We start from the raw sequence: 20622 nt of genomic DNA, 5'->3' as shown, positions 1-20622 counted from the left end.
AAATTTTTTACAATGTGCCCAGTTGTTTTCTAACATTTGCACTGGACATAATCCAAATTGGGAAGATACCTAGATACTTTTGAGAGAATTGTTCTGACCTGATGAAAGAGAGAAGATACTAAACAAAGATGCGGAGTTAGCACAACAAGCGAGGGGGAATAGAAATCCCTGGCCAGTGAATGTTGGAGTTTTGTTTATAGCCAGAGGATATGGATCTTTGAAGAGACTGCACGAAGAAAACCCTGTGTGAATAAAGACAGGAGCTGGGAAGTTAGGCCTCCAGGGCGGAATGCCCTTGAAGTAAAGGATAAGAAAACTATGCTGTATGATAAGGGAGTAGTGTTTGCTTAGAGCAGAGCTTCGCTAGGCGGGTGTTTTTTGAAATAGTGTGTTAAACACGACAAGCATATGTATCATCCAATAATGGTGTAGAAAAGGTGTGGTCTCAGGATGACTGACAAAAATTGTCTATATAAGCAATAAGAACTGCGCAATAAATGAGATTTCCTGCAGCTAACTCATATTGAGTCGTCTCTGGAGTCTTCAATCCCGCTTCCGCAAGTGAACAATCCAAACTGGAATTATAACAATGCTGGAGATCATGCCATGTGTCAGACAGCACTTAGAAATCTAGTAGAAGCAATTAGGGCATGCGGTGAAGTTGGAGGAAATTGGACTAAGGTACAGGAGTGCAGACAAAGACTAGACGAACACCCCAGTGATTTTAGGGGGCTGACTTAGACAAACTCTGTTAAAGCATGGGGGAATGATCCCTCAAAATTTTAATGACACACTCGCAATCAGTGTCTTTGTGGATCAAGCAGCCCCTGATATACAAAAATACTTTAAAGAGCACATGCTGGGGTGGCAAGGAGAAAATTTCCAGAAGATGTTGAGTGTGGCTGTATTTGTGTATGATGGTCATGAGGAGAGGCAGAAAGATGAACTAAGGAAAGAGAAAAGGAAGACAAAGGAACAGGAGGTTAATTTGCTGGCAGCAGCTTTAGCTAGAAATTTGCAAGTGAGAGGTAATGGTCGAGGAAGAGGAAGATCAAGAGGAGGCTTTGGGCCGGAGTCGGGAAACAGAAGAGGAATAAAGGAAGGAAGTGAAGGGAGAAAATGTTATTACTGTAGGAATCTAGGGCATTTACAAAGAGAATGCCCCCTACGTCCCCAAGGGATGACAAAGGAAAGAAATCATCACTGTGAAGAAGAACTGCCCTGTGGGGACAACCATTCGCAATGGCTAGAGGAGGAAGACCCTGAAGATCTTGGGGAATTAGAGGGGCTGGGAATCTTTAGCATGTGGGGGATTCATCTGGACCAAAAAGGGCACATAATGGGCAAAGTAGAAGGTTGTGAAGTTGAATTTTTAGTAGATACAGGAGCTACCCTATCCCTTTTGAACTTTATCCCAAAAGGATCTGAAACTAGAGATAGAGTCAAAATACACGGGGTAACGGGAGGGGGAGAGAGGAGTCTGAGCAAACCTTTAGTAGTAACAATGGAGCTGTTGGAGAGGGTCCAGAGGAGGGCCACAAAGATGATCCGAGGGTTGGAGCACCTCTCCTATGAAGACAGGCTGAGAGAGTTGGGGTTGTTTAGCCTGGAGAAGAGAAGGCTCCGGGGAGACCTTCTAGCAGCCTTCCAGTACCTAAAGGGGCCTACAAGAAAGTTGGAGAGGGACTTTCTACAAGGGCGTGTACTGATAGGATGAGGGGTAATGGCTTTAAACTGAAAGAGAGTGGATTTTGATTAGATCTAAGGAAGAAATTCTTCACTCTGAAGGTGATGAGGCACTGGAACAAGTTGCCCAGAGAAGTTGTGGATGGCCCATCCCTGGAGGTGTTCAAGGCCAGGTTGGATGAGGCTTTGAGCAACCTGGTCTAGTGGAAGGTGTCCCTGCCCATGGCAGGGGGTTTAGAACTCAATGATCTTTAAGGTCCCTTCCAACCCAAACCATTCTACGATTCCATGAATCTATAAGAGTGTTTGGGGAAGGTTCATATTGGCAGAGGACTCCCCAGCGTGTTCATTAGGAAGAGATCTCTTGCAGACCCTGAATGTAGAATTATGTTTGTCGCCTGAAGGGATAGACTTAATAATTATGGGACTGAGTGTGATCACCAGAAGCTCATAAAATGAGCCGAAAATACCAGAAGTACTGAAAACCGTACTCACAAAGCTGTGGAGTAAAACCAGCACTGATGCAGGACTGCTGATTTCAGCTCAACCCATAAATATAAAAACAAAGGGAGGAACTCCACTGGCTGTGAAACAGTATCTTATTCTCCAAGAAGCTGAAAAGAGCATTCAGAAACAGATAGATCAGTATTTGGCACAAGGAATTTTAAAAGTATGTGTGTCACTGTATAATACTCCTATACTCCCCATAAAAAAAAAAAAGATTAGATGAGCATGGGGACCTGAAATACCATTTTGTACAAGATCTACGAGTAGTTAATCAGCATATAGTGGCTCCTCATCCAGTAGTACCTGATCCCTCTGAAATACTTGTCCAAATACCACATTGGACAAAATATTTTGCTGTGATTGATCTAACTACAGCGTTTTTTAGTATCCCGTTAGACGATGTGGAAAAATAACGGAAACTGGGGGAATGGGAGAATATTGTCCCCCAAAGTTCAGCTTACATCTTAAACAATGAGCTGTAATATTAGAGCAGCTTTGAGGTGATACACAGTTGCTGTTCCCAGGAATGGAGTGCGCAGGAACGGATGTGTGAACGGGTAAGGCCTGCATCTGGCTGAATGGGATGTGCAATATCCCTGAAATGGGGAGGAGAGTGGTGCAGAGGTACCACGGCTCGTCCCTGTTACCAGAGATAAAGAGGAAGATAACAGCACAGCTGCTGTCAAGAAAGATGGATCGCAACTGCCTCCTCAGCAACAATGGTGGGATCGTGCCATGAAGCTGAACTTTGCTCATTATAATGTCATTGTAATATGTATGGCTAGAGTCACTCAAGCTCCACCTAAAGTAAAGAAATAGTATAAAATGGTTAAAGAGAAGGGGGTGTTAGGGGCGAAGACTTCCATTGAAAGATCTGGGATCAGTCGACGGGCTGGACTTCTCTTCCCCTCCCCTAATTAAGACGCCTGTTGTGTAAGAGCTCTGTGTTATGCGCATTTACTTACTAACATTTTGCTAGCTAGTTAGTCACTGATCAGTTCTAGTTTATATTGTTCTAAATGAAATCTATTTTCGCAGTCAGTCCCTATCACCGGCTATCTTTGAATCTGTATCCTGTCACGAGCATCAGTAATAAAATTTGCTGGTTTAATATAAGTTTCTGGAAACTTTATAATTGATATAAGGGATTTGACCCATTGTGCTGCCGGCGAGGTCCCTGAACAGGTTAGGCAAACACCCTCCAACTTAGCGGGCTGCCCAGGGTGGGCAGGTAGGTCGGATACAAGGGTCTTGTCTTTCTTGGGAAACTGGTAGACTGGTCGAATTGCTCCTGACTTTTATTGAACTGACCTCTATTGGTCTGATACTGTGTCATTCCGTGACAAACGAGGACAGCCAACCTCTGTTTGCCTTTATGTGGAAAGGACAACAATTAACCTGGATGCGTCTCTCACAAGGGTTTGCGGGTTTTCCTGCAACTTTTTCACAAATACTAGGGAATTATTTAAAAGATATAAAATTACCAGGTAAATCAGCTCTTGTACAATATGTAGATGATCTGCTATTAGCGAGTAAGGATGAAAACACTTGTATAATAGACACTGTACACCTTTGCACTGCTTTAACAGAGAAAGGACATCGTGTGCCTCCATCCAAACTCCAGCTGTGTCAGAAAGAGGTTAAATATCTAGGTTTTATTTTAAGGAAAGGACAACGGGTAGCAGACCCAGAAAGACTAGAAGCTAGAATTAGGCTCCTGTGACAAGTCACAAAAAAAGCAGTTACGAGGGTTCCGCAGAGCTGTGGAATTTTGTCAACTGTGGATCCCTGGGTTAGGAGAACTAACGAAGCCTCTGACAGAGGCAACAAGAAATGAAGAAATAGAACCTATAGCGTGGGGCCCAGAGAGAGAACAAGCTTTTAAAGCAATAAAAGGAGCCTTGACATCTGCTCCTGCCCTTGGGCTCCCAGATTGCACAAAGCCTTTCAATTTATACGTGCATGAATGAAAAGGGATAGCCAATGGGGTGATAACGCAAAAACTGGGACCCCACCAGAGATCAGTTGCATACTACTCTGTGCAACTAGATCCAGTTGCAGCAGGAACACCAGCCTGTATTAAATCGGTGGCAGCAGCAGCAACAACAATATTAGAGAAAAGCCGCCCCCTCATTCTGGGACACCCTGTAACAGTTTATGTCCCACACGAGGTGGAAATACTGCTGAAACAGTATGCAACCCAAGCATTGTCACCACAACGGGCACACAGATATGAACCGACCCTTCTAATGGCAGATGACGTAGTTTTGAAAAGATGCAATGCTCTGAATCCAGCAACCCTAATGCCTTTTCCCGATGATGGAGAACACCATCACCAGTGTGAGCAGGTGACATACATTTCAAGTAAACCGCGAACAGACTTAACGGATGTTCCTTTACAGAACCCAGGTCTAGCTCTGTTTGTGGATGGCTCATCCTCCTACCTGCACGGACAACGACGGACCGGATACACTGTGGTCAGCCAAGGACAAGTAACAGAAGCTGAACTGCTCCCAGCAAGGATGAGCGCACAAGGGGTGGAACTAGTAGCCTTAACGTGCACAGTGCATCTGGGAAAAGGGAAACGAGTCAACATCTATACGGACTCTCAATATGTCTTCAGGGTATGCCACGCAACAGGTATGTTGTGGAAAGAATAGGGATTTTTTTTACATCGTCAGGAAAGAAAGTATCAAATGAAGAAGAAACACACAATTTGCTGGAGACAGTACAGCTCCCTAAAGAAATTGCTGTGATACATTGTCCAGCCCATACAAAGGACACTACAGAAATTAGTGAAGGGAATGCCTTAGCTAACACAGCTGCAAAAGCTGCAGCCCGACAGCCTCTGAGAGAATGTATGGTTGCAGTTCCAGTGGTAAGCCAGAGCAAATGGCCAAATTTAACCAACCCCAAAACCATGTATGAGAAGGACTGTTCAGCAGAAGAAAAGAAACAATGGGAAAAATGGGAAGCAAACCAAGATGACGAGGGAATATGGACAGTCAGAGGAAAGCCTACACTGCCAAAGAAATATACAATTACTGTAGCTAGGTGGTTCTATGACAAAGCACATGGCAGAGGCAGAGGCAGTAGCTAATCAAGTACAGAAGATATGGTCAGTGCCAGGAATCTATGAGGCTGCAAAAAGAATCATCAACAGTGGCCAGACTTCATAGAATCATAGAATGGTTTGGGTTGGAAGGGACCTCAAAGATCATCTTGTTCCAACCCCCCCTGACATCGTCAGGGACACCTTCCACTAGATCAGGTTGCTCAAAGCCTCATCCAATTATATAGTCTATATAATCACATGTTGCACCCCATGATAATAGCATTAGGCTTAGCTTTATGGTGTTTGTCACTTGTGATCATCTTATGCTTAAGAACATGGAGGTTAATTGCGTGTCTTGAAAGACTTCTTGAGTTTTGTCTGACACTTGTCTGACATAATAAATTGGAATGCTTAATAAAAACAAAGGAAGGACTGTTGCAGATTAAGTTTGATTAACTGAATTCTTTTAACTGTATTCTTTTGTCTGAATAGTCTTGCTGAGCACTGTTAAGAATCATTAGGACTAATAGCCTTGTTTAGCATTAGTAGCTAAGTTTGCTGAAGCCTTAGGCCACAAGCTGCCAACTTTCACCTAGGAAAGTGGAACTTATCTTGAACTGTTGCCTAGTTACATGAAGGGAAGCCCTGAGACCAGTGCAAGCTGGAAGACAAGGAGGCCACAACTGTCAGCAGAAGCTGCAACTCCTCCAGATAAGAAACAGCTAACAGCCCATCTGGAGACAGAGAAAGAATCCAATAAGGAACAAAGACCCCAGACCAAAAAAAAATTACCATTGGACCAAGAGGTGCGTGCAAGGCACCTGAACAACGCATGAAGAACAGGTGCATGGACTGTAAGGGTATAGATGTCCAGGGATTCCTTTGTCAGGGTCCCTCTCCAGAGGCACCCAGCTTGAGCTGCTCCTATTGTTGTATCACTCAATTAAATTATTTATTTTTTTTAATCTGGAATCTGACGTCTGAGCCTCTGCTGCAGGAAACCTAGGACAAAGAATTTCTTTAACACCAGCCAAGGTCAACCCACCACAGCAAACAAGCCTAACAGTGTCCACTGCAGAGAGTTTGCATTTCCATACAGAGAAATGTTAAGGATGCACAAACAAAACTACTGGATATCTGTGCTTTTATCTGTCCTTTCCATCATCTGACAGAAGAATTCTGTTTCTCAGATTGATGCAAATGCACATTTATGCAGTACGCAACTATTCATCCCATCCATCCCAACTACTTCTCCCCTCAACAGCCTAGACCATATTCTGATGCCTTTGATACCAATTCCAAATTTGCCTTTGTCATTTAAAGATCAGAACTCACCACTATACTTCCGGCCTACACCACCTTTTCAAAAATTCTGATTCAACAGACAATACTCTCATATAATTAAGACATTATTTAAAACAAACAAACAAACCCCACAAGCTAGAAGTGCTTCTAACTAGGTGCCTAGCTAGAAAACTAGAATAAGGAATAAGAAAGGCCAATAAAAAAAGTGAGAAGGGAGCAAGTTATCTGAAACGTCTCTGCTGAAAGACTCACTCCAAATATCGCGTCAGTTAATAAGTTAATAAGTTATAAACTTAAGTCTAACACATTGCCAGTAGCAGTTCTAAACATAAGATCCTAAATTCTCAGCTTCTTTTCTCTTTGTGATTGTTAAAACATACAGTTAACTAAACAAACTTACCATACAGGTACGGGAGTTTTCTCCTATGAAGGAATCTCTTAGCACCTGAGTAAGTTTACTCGCTCTGAATGGTGTATGAGGTTTATTTCGGCCTAAGGCTCTAATGCACTCCTGAAAGAACAAACAGGTTTATATTTATTCAATCCATGTCAAAGAAAAATGCATAATACAAATGCAATTCAAAATCAGAAAACATATGCCTTAGTTATGCTGCCGTCCTCTAAGATATCATGAAAATTTATTATTAAAGCTTGAATTCAAGAAGTGTTAGACTTTTACCTCTCATTAAGTTCAGTAGAGAGGTAGGAACTTAAAAAAGACTTAGGAGCCTAAAAACTTTCTGAATCTCATCCAAAACGTTTACATATATTGTATCCAACAACAACAATAAAAAGTGTTGATGTTAAATCTCCAGACTAACAACTATTTCTGATTATGAGCTGCAAAAGTCTGAATGATCTATAGCCTCTGCCAGCAGAAGCGTGGATGGTGACTCATGTTAACTCTATCAGTTAAAAGCAGTAGCTTTGATTCTGGCTCTATCACTGACTTTCTTTACAGCTCAGAAGGAAACACTAGTGCCCAAACTTTTTGAAAGCTTCCACAGGTCACAAACCTAGTAAGCATAGCTCTGTATTGATGTACTCAATATTGGAAGACACACGAAAATGTAAGTCATTCCCTGCTTTAAAATATTCTTCATGTGAAAAAACAGGGATAACGTCTCCCCTTTCACTCACAAGAAGGGTATGGGGCTAAACTAATATTTGCAATTGGTTGGAGAGTTCCAGAGAGAAATACTGTACAGAAGTAAATATTAAGAAATTACTATAGAAGTTACAGCAGCAACTAAGTACAACAGTGCAAACCGAGATTGCACTAAACATCACTTCTGCCCACTCAAGAGTTCTAACATCAGCTAATAAATTACTTCTTACAGGAAGAAAGTTTAAATTTAAATTTCTGTTTTGTTGTTGTTGTCATATTTTGATCATTAATTCCAGTTTCTGGCTTTGCCTTAATACTTTGTGTACAGGCATCTCTTCAGATTCAGGGCTTCCTTGGTACAGTTCTAACACGTTTACACACAGAACTTCTTCAAACAACCGTACATCAAAATCTTTCATATTATAGCTTGGCTTTTAGCGGGACTAACAGGCTTTTGTGTTACATGAATAGTTCTACAGTAGTTCAGCTAATCCTCCAGCTGCAGACATAGCCTTGTGGCCTTTTGAAATTTCCTAGAAACAGCTTCTTCCAAAAGCCAGGCTAGAAACTGTGGGACAATAATCCAAGAAAGCATTGCAACTGTGAAACAGCATAAACCAGAACTAAACAGGCTCAGAATAAAACTACCATGATACAGAACAGAACAAACACAAGGGCAAGTTGGCTTTAACTTAAAGTGATTATTTAAAAACTTACCACCTGAATTTTATAGAATGGACATAGCTCACATAAGCAGAAAGACTGAAGCAAATGCTAAAAAGGACTTAATACTTATAGGTGAGCAAGTGTTGTGGGTTGGGCTGCTCCAGCAACTGGACCCCCCCACACAGCCGGTCACTCACCCTCCCCCACCCCCAGGAATGAGGGAGAGAATTAAAGGAGAAACAGGAAACCCATGGGTTGAGATAAGAACAATTTAATACAGATGATCTAATACACAGTGTAGATGCTCACCACCCCCTCTTATCTGCAGCCTGTCTCGTCCTGAAGCTGCAATCCCGGACGAACACGAGGCCCCGAAATAGAGAGGGGCAGAGAAAGATAGTCCTCCGAGAGTGGGAGTACTGGGAGAGAGAGAAAAAGAAAAAAAAGGAAAAAAAAAAAAAGGCAATAGAGCAAAAGCGCAGCAAGCGCAAAAGAGTAAAAGCGTCGAAAGAGCCAAAGCGCAAAAGCCCTTCTTTCCGGCTGACCCTCGCTTTTATACTGGGCATGACGCTGCATGATATGGAATACTAATTGGCCAGTTTGGCCCTCAGTCTTAAGTTCCACCACAAATCACAAGGGGAATCGTGTCCCCCTTGTCCCGGCTATGCTCCCCCCTTATCCCGCCGTGTTTCTGCACTCCGGCACACTGAAAAGTCCTTGGAGTCTCATGTCCAACCACAAACATCAACTTGCTATCAGCATTCTTCTCAGAGCGAGCCTCTGAGTAAAACCAAAACACGGAGCTCTTCTAGCTGCTAAAAAGAAGAGCTAACCCTGTCCCAGCTAAAACCAGGACAGCAAGGCAGTGCATTCCTTGAAATTTTTTAATTTGTACATTACTACTATACTTTGCATAAGGAGAAAAGCAGATTAGACAGGAAGAGAGGCAACAGATTTTCAACAAGTGACATTACAAACTAAAAACAATAACAAATGTGTATGTTGAATTACTGATATGGCAACCAACAAGATTAATTAAGATATTGTAATTTACTATAATGATTTTTAGTTTGCTCACTCTTGAAAAATTAGAACTGGATTGTCTCCTTAATAGTAAAAGGATTATAGGATTATAGCTTCTAAATTAATATAATTTTTAACTACTTTTGCTTTTTATCACAGCTCAGAAAACCAGGTAACACAATGACCACACTACTTCCACGTAGAGACATTACAGAAATAATTTCCTGTACCGAAAATCTGAACAGGTTAAGACAGGACTGATATCCACATGCAAATAGCAAATCCTGGATTAGCACCAAAAACCACTCCTCAGACCATACTAATTTAATTCAAACTTGACAATAACTTCAAGGGTCTTGAATACAAATGGAAAAAGCTGTGTAATGTTTTTGGGGATAGATGAAAAACAGAAAATTAACATATCATTGAGAAACATTTATATCTTCTTGTACCACTGTTTAGACCTCCGCAAGACCGCCACTTATTTTTATTTCCCCTTCCCCATATAATTTAGATCACAACCACCAGTACAGCAGCAGCAGAGCCTTTCACTATAATTAAAGACAAGTTGTATGAAAATGGACTAGGTTTGTTGCATGGGTATTGCACTGAAGGCACTAGCCAGCACAAAATCAGCAAGTAAACTAAAAAACCAAAACAGCTTTATTGAACTACATTTGGAAACAAGTGATAACGTCAACACAATGTTGTTTGCATTATTTATTTTGATACTAAATTAAAACAGGCCACAGTTTTGGAACTGCTGCTTCCAATTCTTCGACATGACATAAAACTTTGTAACGACATGTTACAACTTTGTGGTGTTTTGTGAGATCTGCTTAGAGTCTGATACAAGTCTTCTCCCAAGTTTATACTGGGATAAAAAAGTAAGCACAGTGATTTTTGGGTTTAGACTCTTTATATAAAAACCACAGTGCTGGTGCAGAGAGTAGTAAACCTAAGCAAAGCTAATCAAGAACAGAGATAAGTTCTGGGCCATTCGAAACTACTCTTTCTCCAACTGAGACCAAAAAATTACTTTTCCTATTTAAAGTGAACCTCTTCCGAGCATTATAAAACAAACAAAAAAAGCATTTGAATATTTAAATAATATTTCAGCTCTCTTGATGTATTCTGGATTAACGTATGAAAATCTGCAAAGTGATCGTATCAGAAAATTTGCCATAAAGAGCAGCCAAAAATGGATTCCGACCTTCAAGGGTTATTTTAATCAATTTATAAATTCTTTCTGGATATAGTGCCGTTGTGTTGTTTTCATAGATTCATTCATAGATTCATAGATTTCTAGGTTGGAAAAGACCTTAGAGATCATCGAGTCCAACCATCCCTAATCCCCATTAAACCATATCCTCAAGTAGATCATCCACCCTATTCTTAAACACATCCAGGGATGGGGACTCAACCACCTCCCTGGGCAGCCTATTCCAGTGGCTGACAACCCTTTCAGAGAAGAAATACTTCCTAACATCCAACCTGAATCTCCCCTGACTAAGCTTATGTCCATTTCCTCTTGTTCTATCACCCATCACTAATGTAAAGAGTCCTTCCCCTACCTCCCCACCATCTTTTCTCAAGTATTTATAGGCCGTAATCAGGTCTCCCCTCAGCCTCCTCTTCTCCAGGCTAAACAGCCCCAACTCCCTCAGCCTCTCTTCATAAGTTTTATTTTCCAGCCCCTTGACCAGTTTAGTCGCCCTTCTTTGGACTTGCTCCAGGAGCTCAATATCTCTCTTAAAGCGAGGGGCCCAAAACTGGACACAATATTCCAGGTGCGGCCTCACCAGTGCCGAGTACAGGGGCAGGATCACTTCCCTGCTCCTGCTGGTCACACTATTCTTGATACATGCCAGTATCCCATTGGCCTTTTTGGCCACCTGGGCACACTGCTGGCTCATATCAAGCCGGTAGTCAACCAACACCCCCAGGTCCTTCTCCGCCAGGCAGCTCTCTCCTTCTTTAGTTAATTAATTAACAGTGACAAATAAGTCTGTCATACAGGTAACTTTATTTTTTATAGAATCATAGAATCATAGAATGGTTAGGGTTGGAAGGGACCTTAAAGATCATCTAGTTCCAACCCCCCTGCCATGGGCAGGGAAACCCTCCACTACACCAGGTTGCCCAAAGCCTCATCCAACCTGGCCTTGAACACTTCCAGGGATGGGGCATCCACAACTTCTCTGGGCAACCTGTTCCAGTGCCTCACCACCCTCTGAGTGTAAAATTTCTTTCTTATATCTAGCCTAAATCTGCCCTCTTTCAGTTTAAATCCATTACCCCTTGTCCTATCACTACACGCCCTTGTAAAAAGTCCCTCTCCAGCTTTCCTGTAGGCCCCCTTTAGGTACTGGAAGGCTGCTATAAGATCACCCTGGAGCCTTCTCATCTCCAGGCTGAACAGCCCCAACTCTCTCAGCCTGTCTTCATAGCAGAGGTGCTCCAGCCCTCTGATCATCTTCGTGGCCCTCCTCTGGATTCGCTCCAGTAGCTCCATGTCCTTCTTGTGTTGGGGACCCCAGAGCTGAACGCCGTATTCTAGGTGGGGTCTCACGAGAGCAGAGTAGAGGGGCAGAATCACTTCCCTCGACCTGCTGGCCACACTCCTTTTGATACAGCCCAGGATACAGTTGGCTTTCTGGGCTTCCAGTGCACATTGCTGACTCATGTTGAGCTTCTCATCCACTAGCACTCTCAAGTCCCTTTCCTCAGGGCTGCTCTCAATCCATTCTCCGCCCAGCCTGTACTTGTGCATGGGATTGTCCCAACCCACGTGCAGGACCTTGCACTTGGCCTTGTTGAACTTCATGATGTTTTCACAGGCCCATCTCTCCAGCCTGTCAAGGTCCCTCTGGATGGCATCCCTTCCCTCCAGAGTGTCCACAACACCACACAGCTTGGTGTCATCTGCAAACTTGCTGAGGGTGCGCTCAATCCCACTGTCCATGTCTCCAACAAAGATGTTGAATAGCACTGGTCCCAGTACTGACCCCTGAGGAACACCACTCGTCACTGACCTCCACGTGGACATGGAACCGTCGACCACAACTCTTCGAGTGCGACCATCCAGCCAATTCCTTATCCACCGAGTGGTCCATCCATCAAAACCATGTCTTTCCAGTTTAGAGACAAGGATGTCGTGTGGGACAGTATCAAATGCTTTGGATAAGTCCAGGTAGACGATGTCAGTTGCTCTTCCCCTATGCATCAATGCTGAAACCTCATCATAGAAGGACACCAAATTAGGCAGGATTTGCCCTTAGTGAAGCCATGTTGGCTGTCACCAATCACCTCCTTGTTTTCTATGTGCCTTAGCATAGTCGCCAGGAGGATCTGCTCCATGATCTTGCCGGGCACAGAGGTGAGACTGACTGGCCTGTAGTTCCCTGGGTCTTCTTTTTTCCCCTTTTTAAAGATGGGGGTTATGTTTCTCTTTTTCCAGTCATTGGGAACTTCACCAGATTGCCACGACTTCTCAAATATGATGGATAGTGGCTTAGCAACTTCATCTGCCAATTCCCTCAGGACCCGCGGATGTACCTCATCAGGTCTCATGGACTTGTCCACCTTCACGTTCTTTAGATGGTCTCGAACCTGGTCTTCTCCTACAGTGGGCAGTTCTTCATTCTCACAGTCCCTGCCTTTGCCTTCCGTGACTTGGGCCATGCCGCTAGAGCTCTTGCCAGTGAAGACTGAGGCAAAGAAGTCGTTGAGAACCTCAGCCTTCTCCATATCCCGGGTAGCCAGGTCCCCCGTTTCCTTCCGGAGAGGGCCTACATTTTCCCTAGATCTCTTTTTATCACTGACATATCTATAGAAGTTTTTCTTGTTGCCCTTGATGTCCCTAGCCAGATTTAACTCTATCAGGGCTTTGGCTTTCCTAACCTGATCTCTGGTTACTCGGACAATTTCTCTGTATTCTTCCCAGGCTACCTGTCCTTGCTTCCACCCCCTAAAGGCTTTCTTTTTGTGCCCAAGCTGGTCCAGGAGCTCCTTATTCATCCATGCGGGCCTCCTGGTGTTCCTACCTGACTTTCTCTTTGTTGAGATGCACCGCTCCTGAGCTTGGAGGAGGTGATCCTTGAATATTAGCCAGCTTTCTTGGGCCCCTCTTCCCTCCAGGGCCTCGTCCCATTGTACTCTAGCGAGGAGATCCTTGAAGAGGCCAAAGTCTGCTTTCCTGAAATCCAGGGTAGTGAGCCTTCTATGCACCCTCCTTGCTTCTCTAAGTATCTTGAATTCTACCATTTCATGGTCGCTGCAGCCAAGGTTGTCCTTGAGCGTCACGTTCCCCACCAGCCCCTCACTGTTAGTGAGAACAAGGTCCAGCAAAGCACCTCTCCTCGTTGGTTCCTCTACCACTTGGAGAAGGAAGTTATCATCCATGCATTCCAGGAACCTCTTGGATTGCCTATGCCTTGCTGTGTTGTCCTTCCAACAGATATCAGGGTGGTTGAAGTCCCCCATGAGGACCAGGGCTCGTGAACGTGAGGCAGCTCCTATCTGTCTGTAGAGGGCCTCATCCACCCAGTCCTCCTGGTCAGGTGGTCTGTAGCAGACCCCTACTACTACATTTTCTGCGGAGATCCACTTCAGAGCAGGTAAGACTGCGACTGGAGAGAGCTACTGCAGGAAAAAGCCGAAGAAAAGCTCTTTTCTAGGGCTTTTCTGGAAGCATTTTCTAGCCGGGACCAGATCTGCCGCTGTTGGGGGCGGTGCCGGCGTAGGCGGGCTGCTGCGAGAGCCGGGGAGGAGCCAGCACAGCTGTGAGTCACTGGGCTATAAATAGTCTCAGGGAGGGCAACGACTAGTCACTGCCCACCGCGAAGGAGCTGAGGAAGGCTATTGTTCCTGCCTAATGTGGGGACAACTGCTGCAGTCTACATCTCCTTGGATGGGATTTGAGGTACTTCATCTTATCAGGGAGTCATGGTGGCGACTCGGAGGAGGAAAAATGTGCTTTCAGCACCCACTCGAAGGGATGTGGGTGTTCAGGTCACAGGCTGTGAGGAATGTCACAGCTTATCCTTGGTAGCTGGGAGCAACCCTGAGGATGGCTGCGTGAGGTGCGAGCAGGTCGATGACCTGCTCAGCCGGGTGGCGCAGCTCCAGGATGAAGTGCTGGAACTCAGGGAGGAGGTGAATAGGTTAAGAATAATTAGGGAAAGTGAGAAGGAAATTGACAGCTTCCATAATCTGGTTGTGGCAGAGCAGAAAGTAGTGGAGAGGGTAAAGAGGATCAGGGAATGTGAGGAATTAGGGGACGAGGAGCAATGGCACAAGGTCCCTGCTCGGCGAGGCAAGCACAATTGCCTGGCAATTCCCTCGCTCCCCCAGGTGACCTTATGTAACAAGTACAGTGCTCCGTGAGGGGAACTGGATGACAGGGAGGGTGATGGCTGTCCCTGCTTGGAGGTGTCTCCAAAGCTGGATCAGACTGCCATCGGTATTAAAACCTCATCAAAAGAAGAAAGCATAGACGAGGGCCCACGCAGAGGGTTGCCTAAGGGGAGTCAGTCTGCTCCACAATTTCTGACTGCCCCTGTTAAAAGAAAAAGGAGGGTAATTGTCATAGGTGATTCCCTTCTGAAGGGAACAGAGGGGCCAATATGTCGACCGGACCCAACCCACAGGGAAGTCTGCTGCCTCCCTGGGGCCCGTGTCAGGGACGTCACTAGGAAACTCCCTGCTCTGGTACGGCCCTCTGATTATTATCCATTACTGGTCATGCAGGTCGGAACTGATGAGCTAACAGAGAGAAGTCCAAAGGACATCAAAAGGGACTTCAGGGCATTGGGGCGACTGGTCGAAGGGTCAGGAGCCCAGGTAGTGTTTTCTTCAGTCCCTTTAGTGGCAGGAAAGAACATAGAAAGGAACAGAAAATCAGATTTGATTAACAGATGGCTCAGAGGCTGGTGCCTCCGATGGAAGTTTGGTTTCTTTGATCATGGGGAGGCTTTCGCTGAATCAGGTCTGATGGCACCGGATGGGACATGCCTTTCTCAGAGGGGAACCAGGGTCTTAGCTCAAAAGCTAGCAGGGCTCATTGGCAGGGCTTTAAACTAGATTTGAAGGGGGAGGGGGGGAATATCAAGAATGGTAAAGATATGCTGGAAGTACCTGTAGAACAGAAGAAGGGAATTTCAGCCACTCCAGCCAAGAAGTCAGACTTATACCGCTGTCAGCATGGCACCAGTGCCAGCACCGAGGGTCCAGAAGCTGAGGAAGGATCGCAGGTATGTTCGAACGATCTTACACTGCCGTCCAAGAGAACACCTGTTGCTCCAGCCAGCGAGTCGGCTTTGTCGGAGGCCCAGCTGAAGTGTATGTACACCAACGCACGCAGCATGGGAAATAAACAGGATGAGCTGGAGATGCGTGCACATGAGCAGGGCTACAACCTTATTGGCATCACGGAGACGTGGTGGGACGACTCCTATGACTGGAGTGTCAACATGGAGGGGTATAAGCTTTTTAGAAAAGACAGGAAGGGGAGACGAGGAGGGGGTGTCGCTCTCTACATCAGCAACCGGCTGGAGTGCGTGGAGCTTTGCCTGGGGTTGGAGGAGGAGCTGACAGAGAGCTTATGGGTCAAGATTAGAGGACGGGGACGGATAGGCGATGTTACAGTAGGGGTCTGTTACAGGCCACCTGGCCAGGAGGACAGAGCAGATGAGGCGCTTTATAGCCAGAGAGAAGCAGCCTCGCGGTCACAAGCCCTGGTCCTCATGGGGGACTTCAACCACCCTGACATCTGTTGGAGAGACAATACAGCAGGGCACAGGCAGTCCAGGAGGTTCCTGGAATGCGTGGATGACAACTTCCTCCTGCAGGTGATAGAGGAGCCGACAAGGAGGGGTGCCATGCTCGACCTTGTGCTCACCAACAGAGAGGGACTGGTGGGCGATGTGACACTTAAGGACAGCCTTGGCTGCAGTGACCACGACACGGTGGAGTTCAAGATCCACGGGGCAGCAAGTAAACTATACAGCAAGCTCTGTGCCCTAGACTTCAGGAAGGCGGACTTCGGCCTCTTCAAGGACCTGATGGGCAAAGTGCCATGGGAGGCGGCCCTGGAGGGACGAGGGGCCCAGGAAAGTTGGTCCACATTCAAGGAGCACCTCCTCCAAGCTCAGCAGAGGTGCATCCCGATGAAGAACAAGTCGGGCAAAAAGACCAGGAAGCCCGCGTGGATGAGCAAGGAGCTCCTGGACCAACTGAAAATGAAGAGGTTAGCCTATAGAGGGTGGAAGCGGAGACAGATAGCCTGGGAGGAATACAGAGAAGCTGTACGAGTGACCAGGGATCAAGTGAGGAAGGCTAAAGCCCTGAAGGAATTGAATTTGGCAAGGGATATAAAAAGCAATAAGAAAAGCTTCTATAGGTATGGCACTAATCATTCTTATCCAGCTGGACTGAGTTGAGATAATGAACTACTAATTAACTACTCAACTCAAGGTACCTATCCTGCCCACAAGAGGCAGGCCATTTCCTCCTGGCTGTGGTAGATGCAACAGTGTCCCTGGTGCCGCAGCCCAGGCTGGTGAGCAACAACTGGTGACCCCAACGTGATACATCGATGAGACCCTGGAAAGCCCTGGGAAGCCCCGACTCCCTTGCCGAGCCGAGAGCCCGAGCCTAAGGAGCCCGAGCCAAAAGAGCCGGAGCCAGCGCCGGAGCCGGGAGCTCGAGCGAGAGTCCTTTGGAGAAGAAGGTAAAGCCGCAAGCCCCGACGTGGTATTCGCGGGAGGGAAGCGTGCTGGAGTTGGATGAATGGGCCGGGTCTCTGCTCACCCATAAAGCCTTTGTGAAAACAGAAAAAATGGTAAAACAAAAAGGGGGAATTATGGCACTAATCATTCTTATCCAGCTGGACTGAGTTGAGATAATGAACTACTAATTAACTACTCAACTCAAGGTACCTATCCTGCCCACAAGAGGCAGGCCATTTCCTCCTGGCTGTGGAAGATGCAACAGCGTCCCTGGTGCTGCAGCCCAGGCTGGTGAGCAACATATAGGTATGTAGGGGACAAAAGGAAGTCCAAGGAGAACGTAGGCCCCCTCCGGAAGGATACTGGTGCTCTGGTTACCCGGGACATAGAGAAGGCTGAGGTACTCAATGACTTTTTCGCCTCAGTTTTCACTGATAAAGCCTCTTGTCTTACTGCCCAAGCTGTGGAAAGAACTAGCAGGGACTGTGAGGATGAACCACCGCCCACTGTACTTGAAGAGCAGGTTCGGGAACATCTGAGGAACTTGAAGGTGCACAAGTCCATGGGACCTGATGAGATCCATCCACGGGTCCTGAAGGAACTGGCGGATGAAGTTGCCAAGCCACTGGCTATTGTATTTGAGAAGTTGTGGCGGTCTGGCGAGGTCCCTGATGACTGGAAGAGAGGGAACATAACCCCCATTTTTAAAAAGGGGAACAAGGAGGACCCGGGCAACTACAGGCTGGTCAGCCTCACCTCTGTGCCTGGCAAGGTCATGGAGCAGATTCTCCTGGGAACCATGCTAAGGCACATGGGGTCTCACGAGAGCAGAGCAGAGGGGCAGAATCACATCCCTTGAACTGCTGGCCACGCTTCTTTTGATGCAGCCCAGGACACGGTTGGCTTTCTGGGCTGCAAGCACACATTGCCGGCTCATGTTGAGCTTCTCAACCAGCACCTCCAAGTCCTTCTCCTCAGGGCTGCTCTCAATCCATTCTCCGCCCACGCTGTATTTGTGATTGGGATTGCCTCAACCCATGTGCAGGACCTTTCACTTGGCCTTGTCGAAATTCATGAGGTTTGACAAGTCCAGATAGATGATGTCAGTTGCTCTTCCCTTATCCACCAATGCTGTAATCCCATTGTAGAAGGCCAACAAATTTGTCAGGCTTTGTCCTTAGTGAAGCCATGTTGGTTGTCATCAATCACCTCCTTGTTTCCCATGAGCCTTAGCATAGTTGCCAGGAGGACCTGCTCCATGATCTTGCTGGGCACAGAGGTGAGACTGACTGGCCTGGAGTTCCCCGGGGTCTTCTTTTTTCCCCTTTTAAAAATGGGGGCTACGTTTCCCCTTTTCCAGTCAGTGGGAACTTCACCAGACTGCCACAACTTCTCCAATATGATAGATAGTGGTTTAGCAACTTCATCTGCCAGTTCCCTCAGGACCCGCAGATGCATCTCATCAGGTCTCATGGACTTGTGCACTTTTGAGTAGTGGTCAACGGCTCAATGTCCAAGTGGAGACCGGTCACGAGTGGCGTCCCTCAGGGGTCCGTGTTGGGCCCGGCCCTCTTCAACATCTTTGTCGGTGACATGGACAGTGGCATGGAGTGCACCCTCAGCAAGTTCGCCGATGACACCAAGCTGTGTGGTGCTGTCGACACGCTGGAAGGGAGGGATGCCATCCAGAGGGACCTCGACAGGCTGGAGAGGTGGGCCTGTACCAACCTCATGAAGTTCAACCAGGCCAAAGGCAAGGTCCTACATCTGGGTCGTGGCAATCCCAGGCACAAATACAGACTGGGCGGAGAATGGATCGAGAGCAGCCCTGAGGAGAAGGACTTGGGAGTACTGGTGGACGAGAAGCTCAATATGAGCCGGCAATGTGCTCTTGCGGCCCAGAAGGCCAACCACGTCCTGGGCTGCATCAAGAGGAGCGTGGCCAGCAGGTCAAGGGAGGTGATTCTTCCCCTCTACTCTGCCCTCGTGAGACCTCACCTGGAGTACTGCATCCAGTTCTGGAGTCCCCAACACAAGAAGGACATGGACCAGCTGGAGAGGGTCCAGAGGAGGGCCACGAAGATGATAAGAGGGCTGGAGCACCTTTCCTATGAGGACAGGCTGAAAGAGTTGGGGCTGTTCAGCCTGGAGAAGAGGAGGCTCCGGGGTGACCTTATAGCGGTCTTCCAGTACCTCAAGGGGGCCTACAGGAAAGATGGGGAGAGGCTATTCAGGAGGGCCAGTTGTGATAGGACAAGGGGTAAGGTTTTAAAATAGAGGGAGGTAGATTCAGGTTGGATATTAGGAAAAAATTTTTTACCATGAGAGTGGTAGAACACTGGAACAGGTTGCCCAGAGAGGTGGTGGATGCTCCATCCCTGGAGACGTTCAAGGCCAGGTTGGACGAGGCCCTGAGCAACCTGATCTAGTTGGAGATATCCCTGTTCCTTGCAGGGGGGTTGGACTAGATGACCTTTGAAGGTCCTTTCCAGCCCTAACGATTCTATGATTCTATGATTCTACTATGTCCCCTGTCCCTGCTCTCCCTTTAATCCTAACCCATAAGCTCTCAGTCGGGACCTCATTCGTTCCCAGGTACAGCTCCATGCACTCTAGCTGGTCCTTCACATAGAGGGCAACTCCTCCTCCTCTTCTTCCTTTCCTGTCCTTCCTAAAAGATCCTGTACATAAAGGCATTTAAGTTGGGCCCCAGATTAATCTGACTTCCTGGCTGGAGCGGCTGGAATTCCCTTCTGTTCTACAGGTACTTCCAGCATATCTTTGTCATTTTTGATATTCCCCCCCCTCCCCCTTCAAATCTAGTTTAAAGCCCTGTCAATGAGCCCTGCTAGCTTTTGAGCTAAGACCCTCGTTCCCCTCTGAGAAAGGCAAGTCCCATCCGGTGCCATCAGACCTGGTTCAGTGAAAGCCTCCCCATGATCAAAGAAACCAAATTTCTGTTGGAGGCACCAGCCTCTGAGACATCTGTTAATCAAGTCTGTTTTTCTGTTCCTTTCTATATTCTTTCCTGCCACCAAAGGGATTGAAGGAAACACTACCTGGGCTCCTGACCCTTCGACCAATTGCCCCAATGCCCTGAAGTCCCTTTTGATGGCCTTTGGACTTCTCTCTGTTAGCTCCTCAGTACCGACCTGCATGACCAGTAATGGATAATAATCAGAGGGCTGTACCAGACCAGGGAGTTTCCTAGTGACGTCCCTGACCCAGGCCCCAGGGAGGCAGCAGACTTTCCTGCGGGTTGGGTCCGGTCGACATATTGGCCCCTCTGTTCCCTTCAGAAGGGAATCACCTATGACAATTACCCTCCTTTTTCTTTTAACAGAGGCAGTCAGAAATTGTGGGGCCTCTTTTCTTAAACCCCAAAAATATACTGAGATCAGTAAGAATATCTCGTTAGTATTTCAGACCTTGAGTACCAAAGTCAGTCATCTCTCATTTTAGGTGGATATCAGAAAAGCGTTCAAATTCAACTACTAGGGGTTTCTGGGGTTTGGGGGATTTTTGAGCCTTAGGCCACAAGC

At 46.4% G+C, this 20622-nt stretch overlaps 1 protein-coding gene across 3 annotated transcripts in view; it reads right to left on the bottom strand.

Moving 5' to 3' along the window:
* LOC147526280 (kinesin-like protein KIF2A) overlaps positions 1–20622 on the bottom strand; it is a 102371-nt gene that overhangs the window by 43168 nt on the left and 38581 nt on the right. For all 3 annotated transcript variants that reach the window (XM_086630246.1, XM_086630247.1, XM_086630248.1), the window contains exon 14: positions 6954–7064. In XM_086630246.1, the coding sequence (XP_086486372.1) occupies positions 6954–7064 (111 nt within the window). The remainder of the gene's footprint in view (positions 1–6953; positions 7065–20622) is intronic.

This window comes from Tauraco erythrolophus, chromosome W (genome assembly GCF_009769465.1).
Source record: "Tauraco erythrolophus isolate bTauEry1 chromosome W, bTauEry1.pri, whole genome shotgun sequence".
Lineage (NCBI taxonomy): Eukaryota > Metazoa > Chordata > Aves > Musophagiformes > Musophagidae > Tauraco > Tauraco erythrolophus.
The sequence above is the reverse complement of the archived record's forward strand: the minus strand, read 5'-3'. Positions and strand labels throughout refer to the sequence as shown.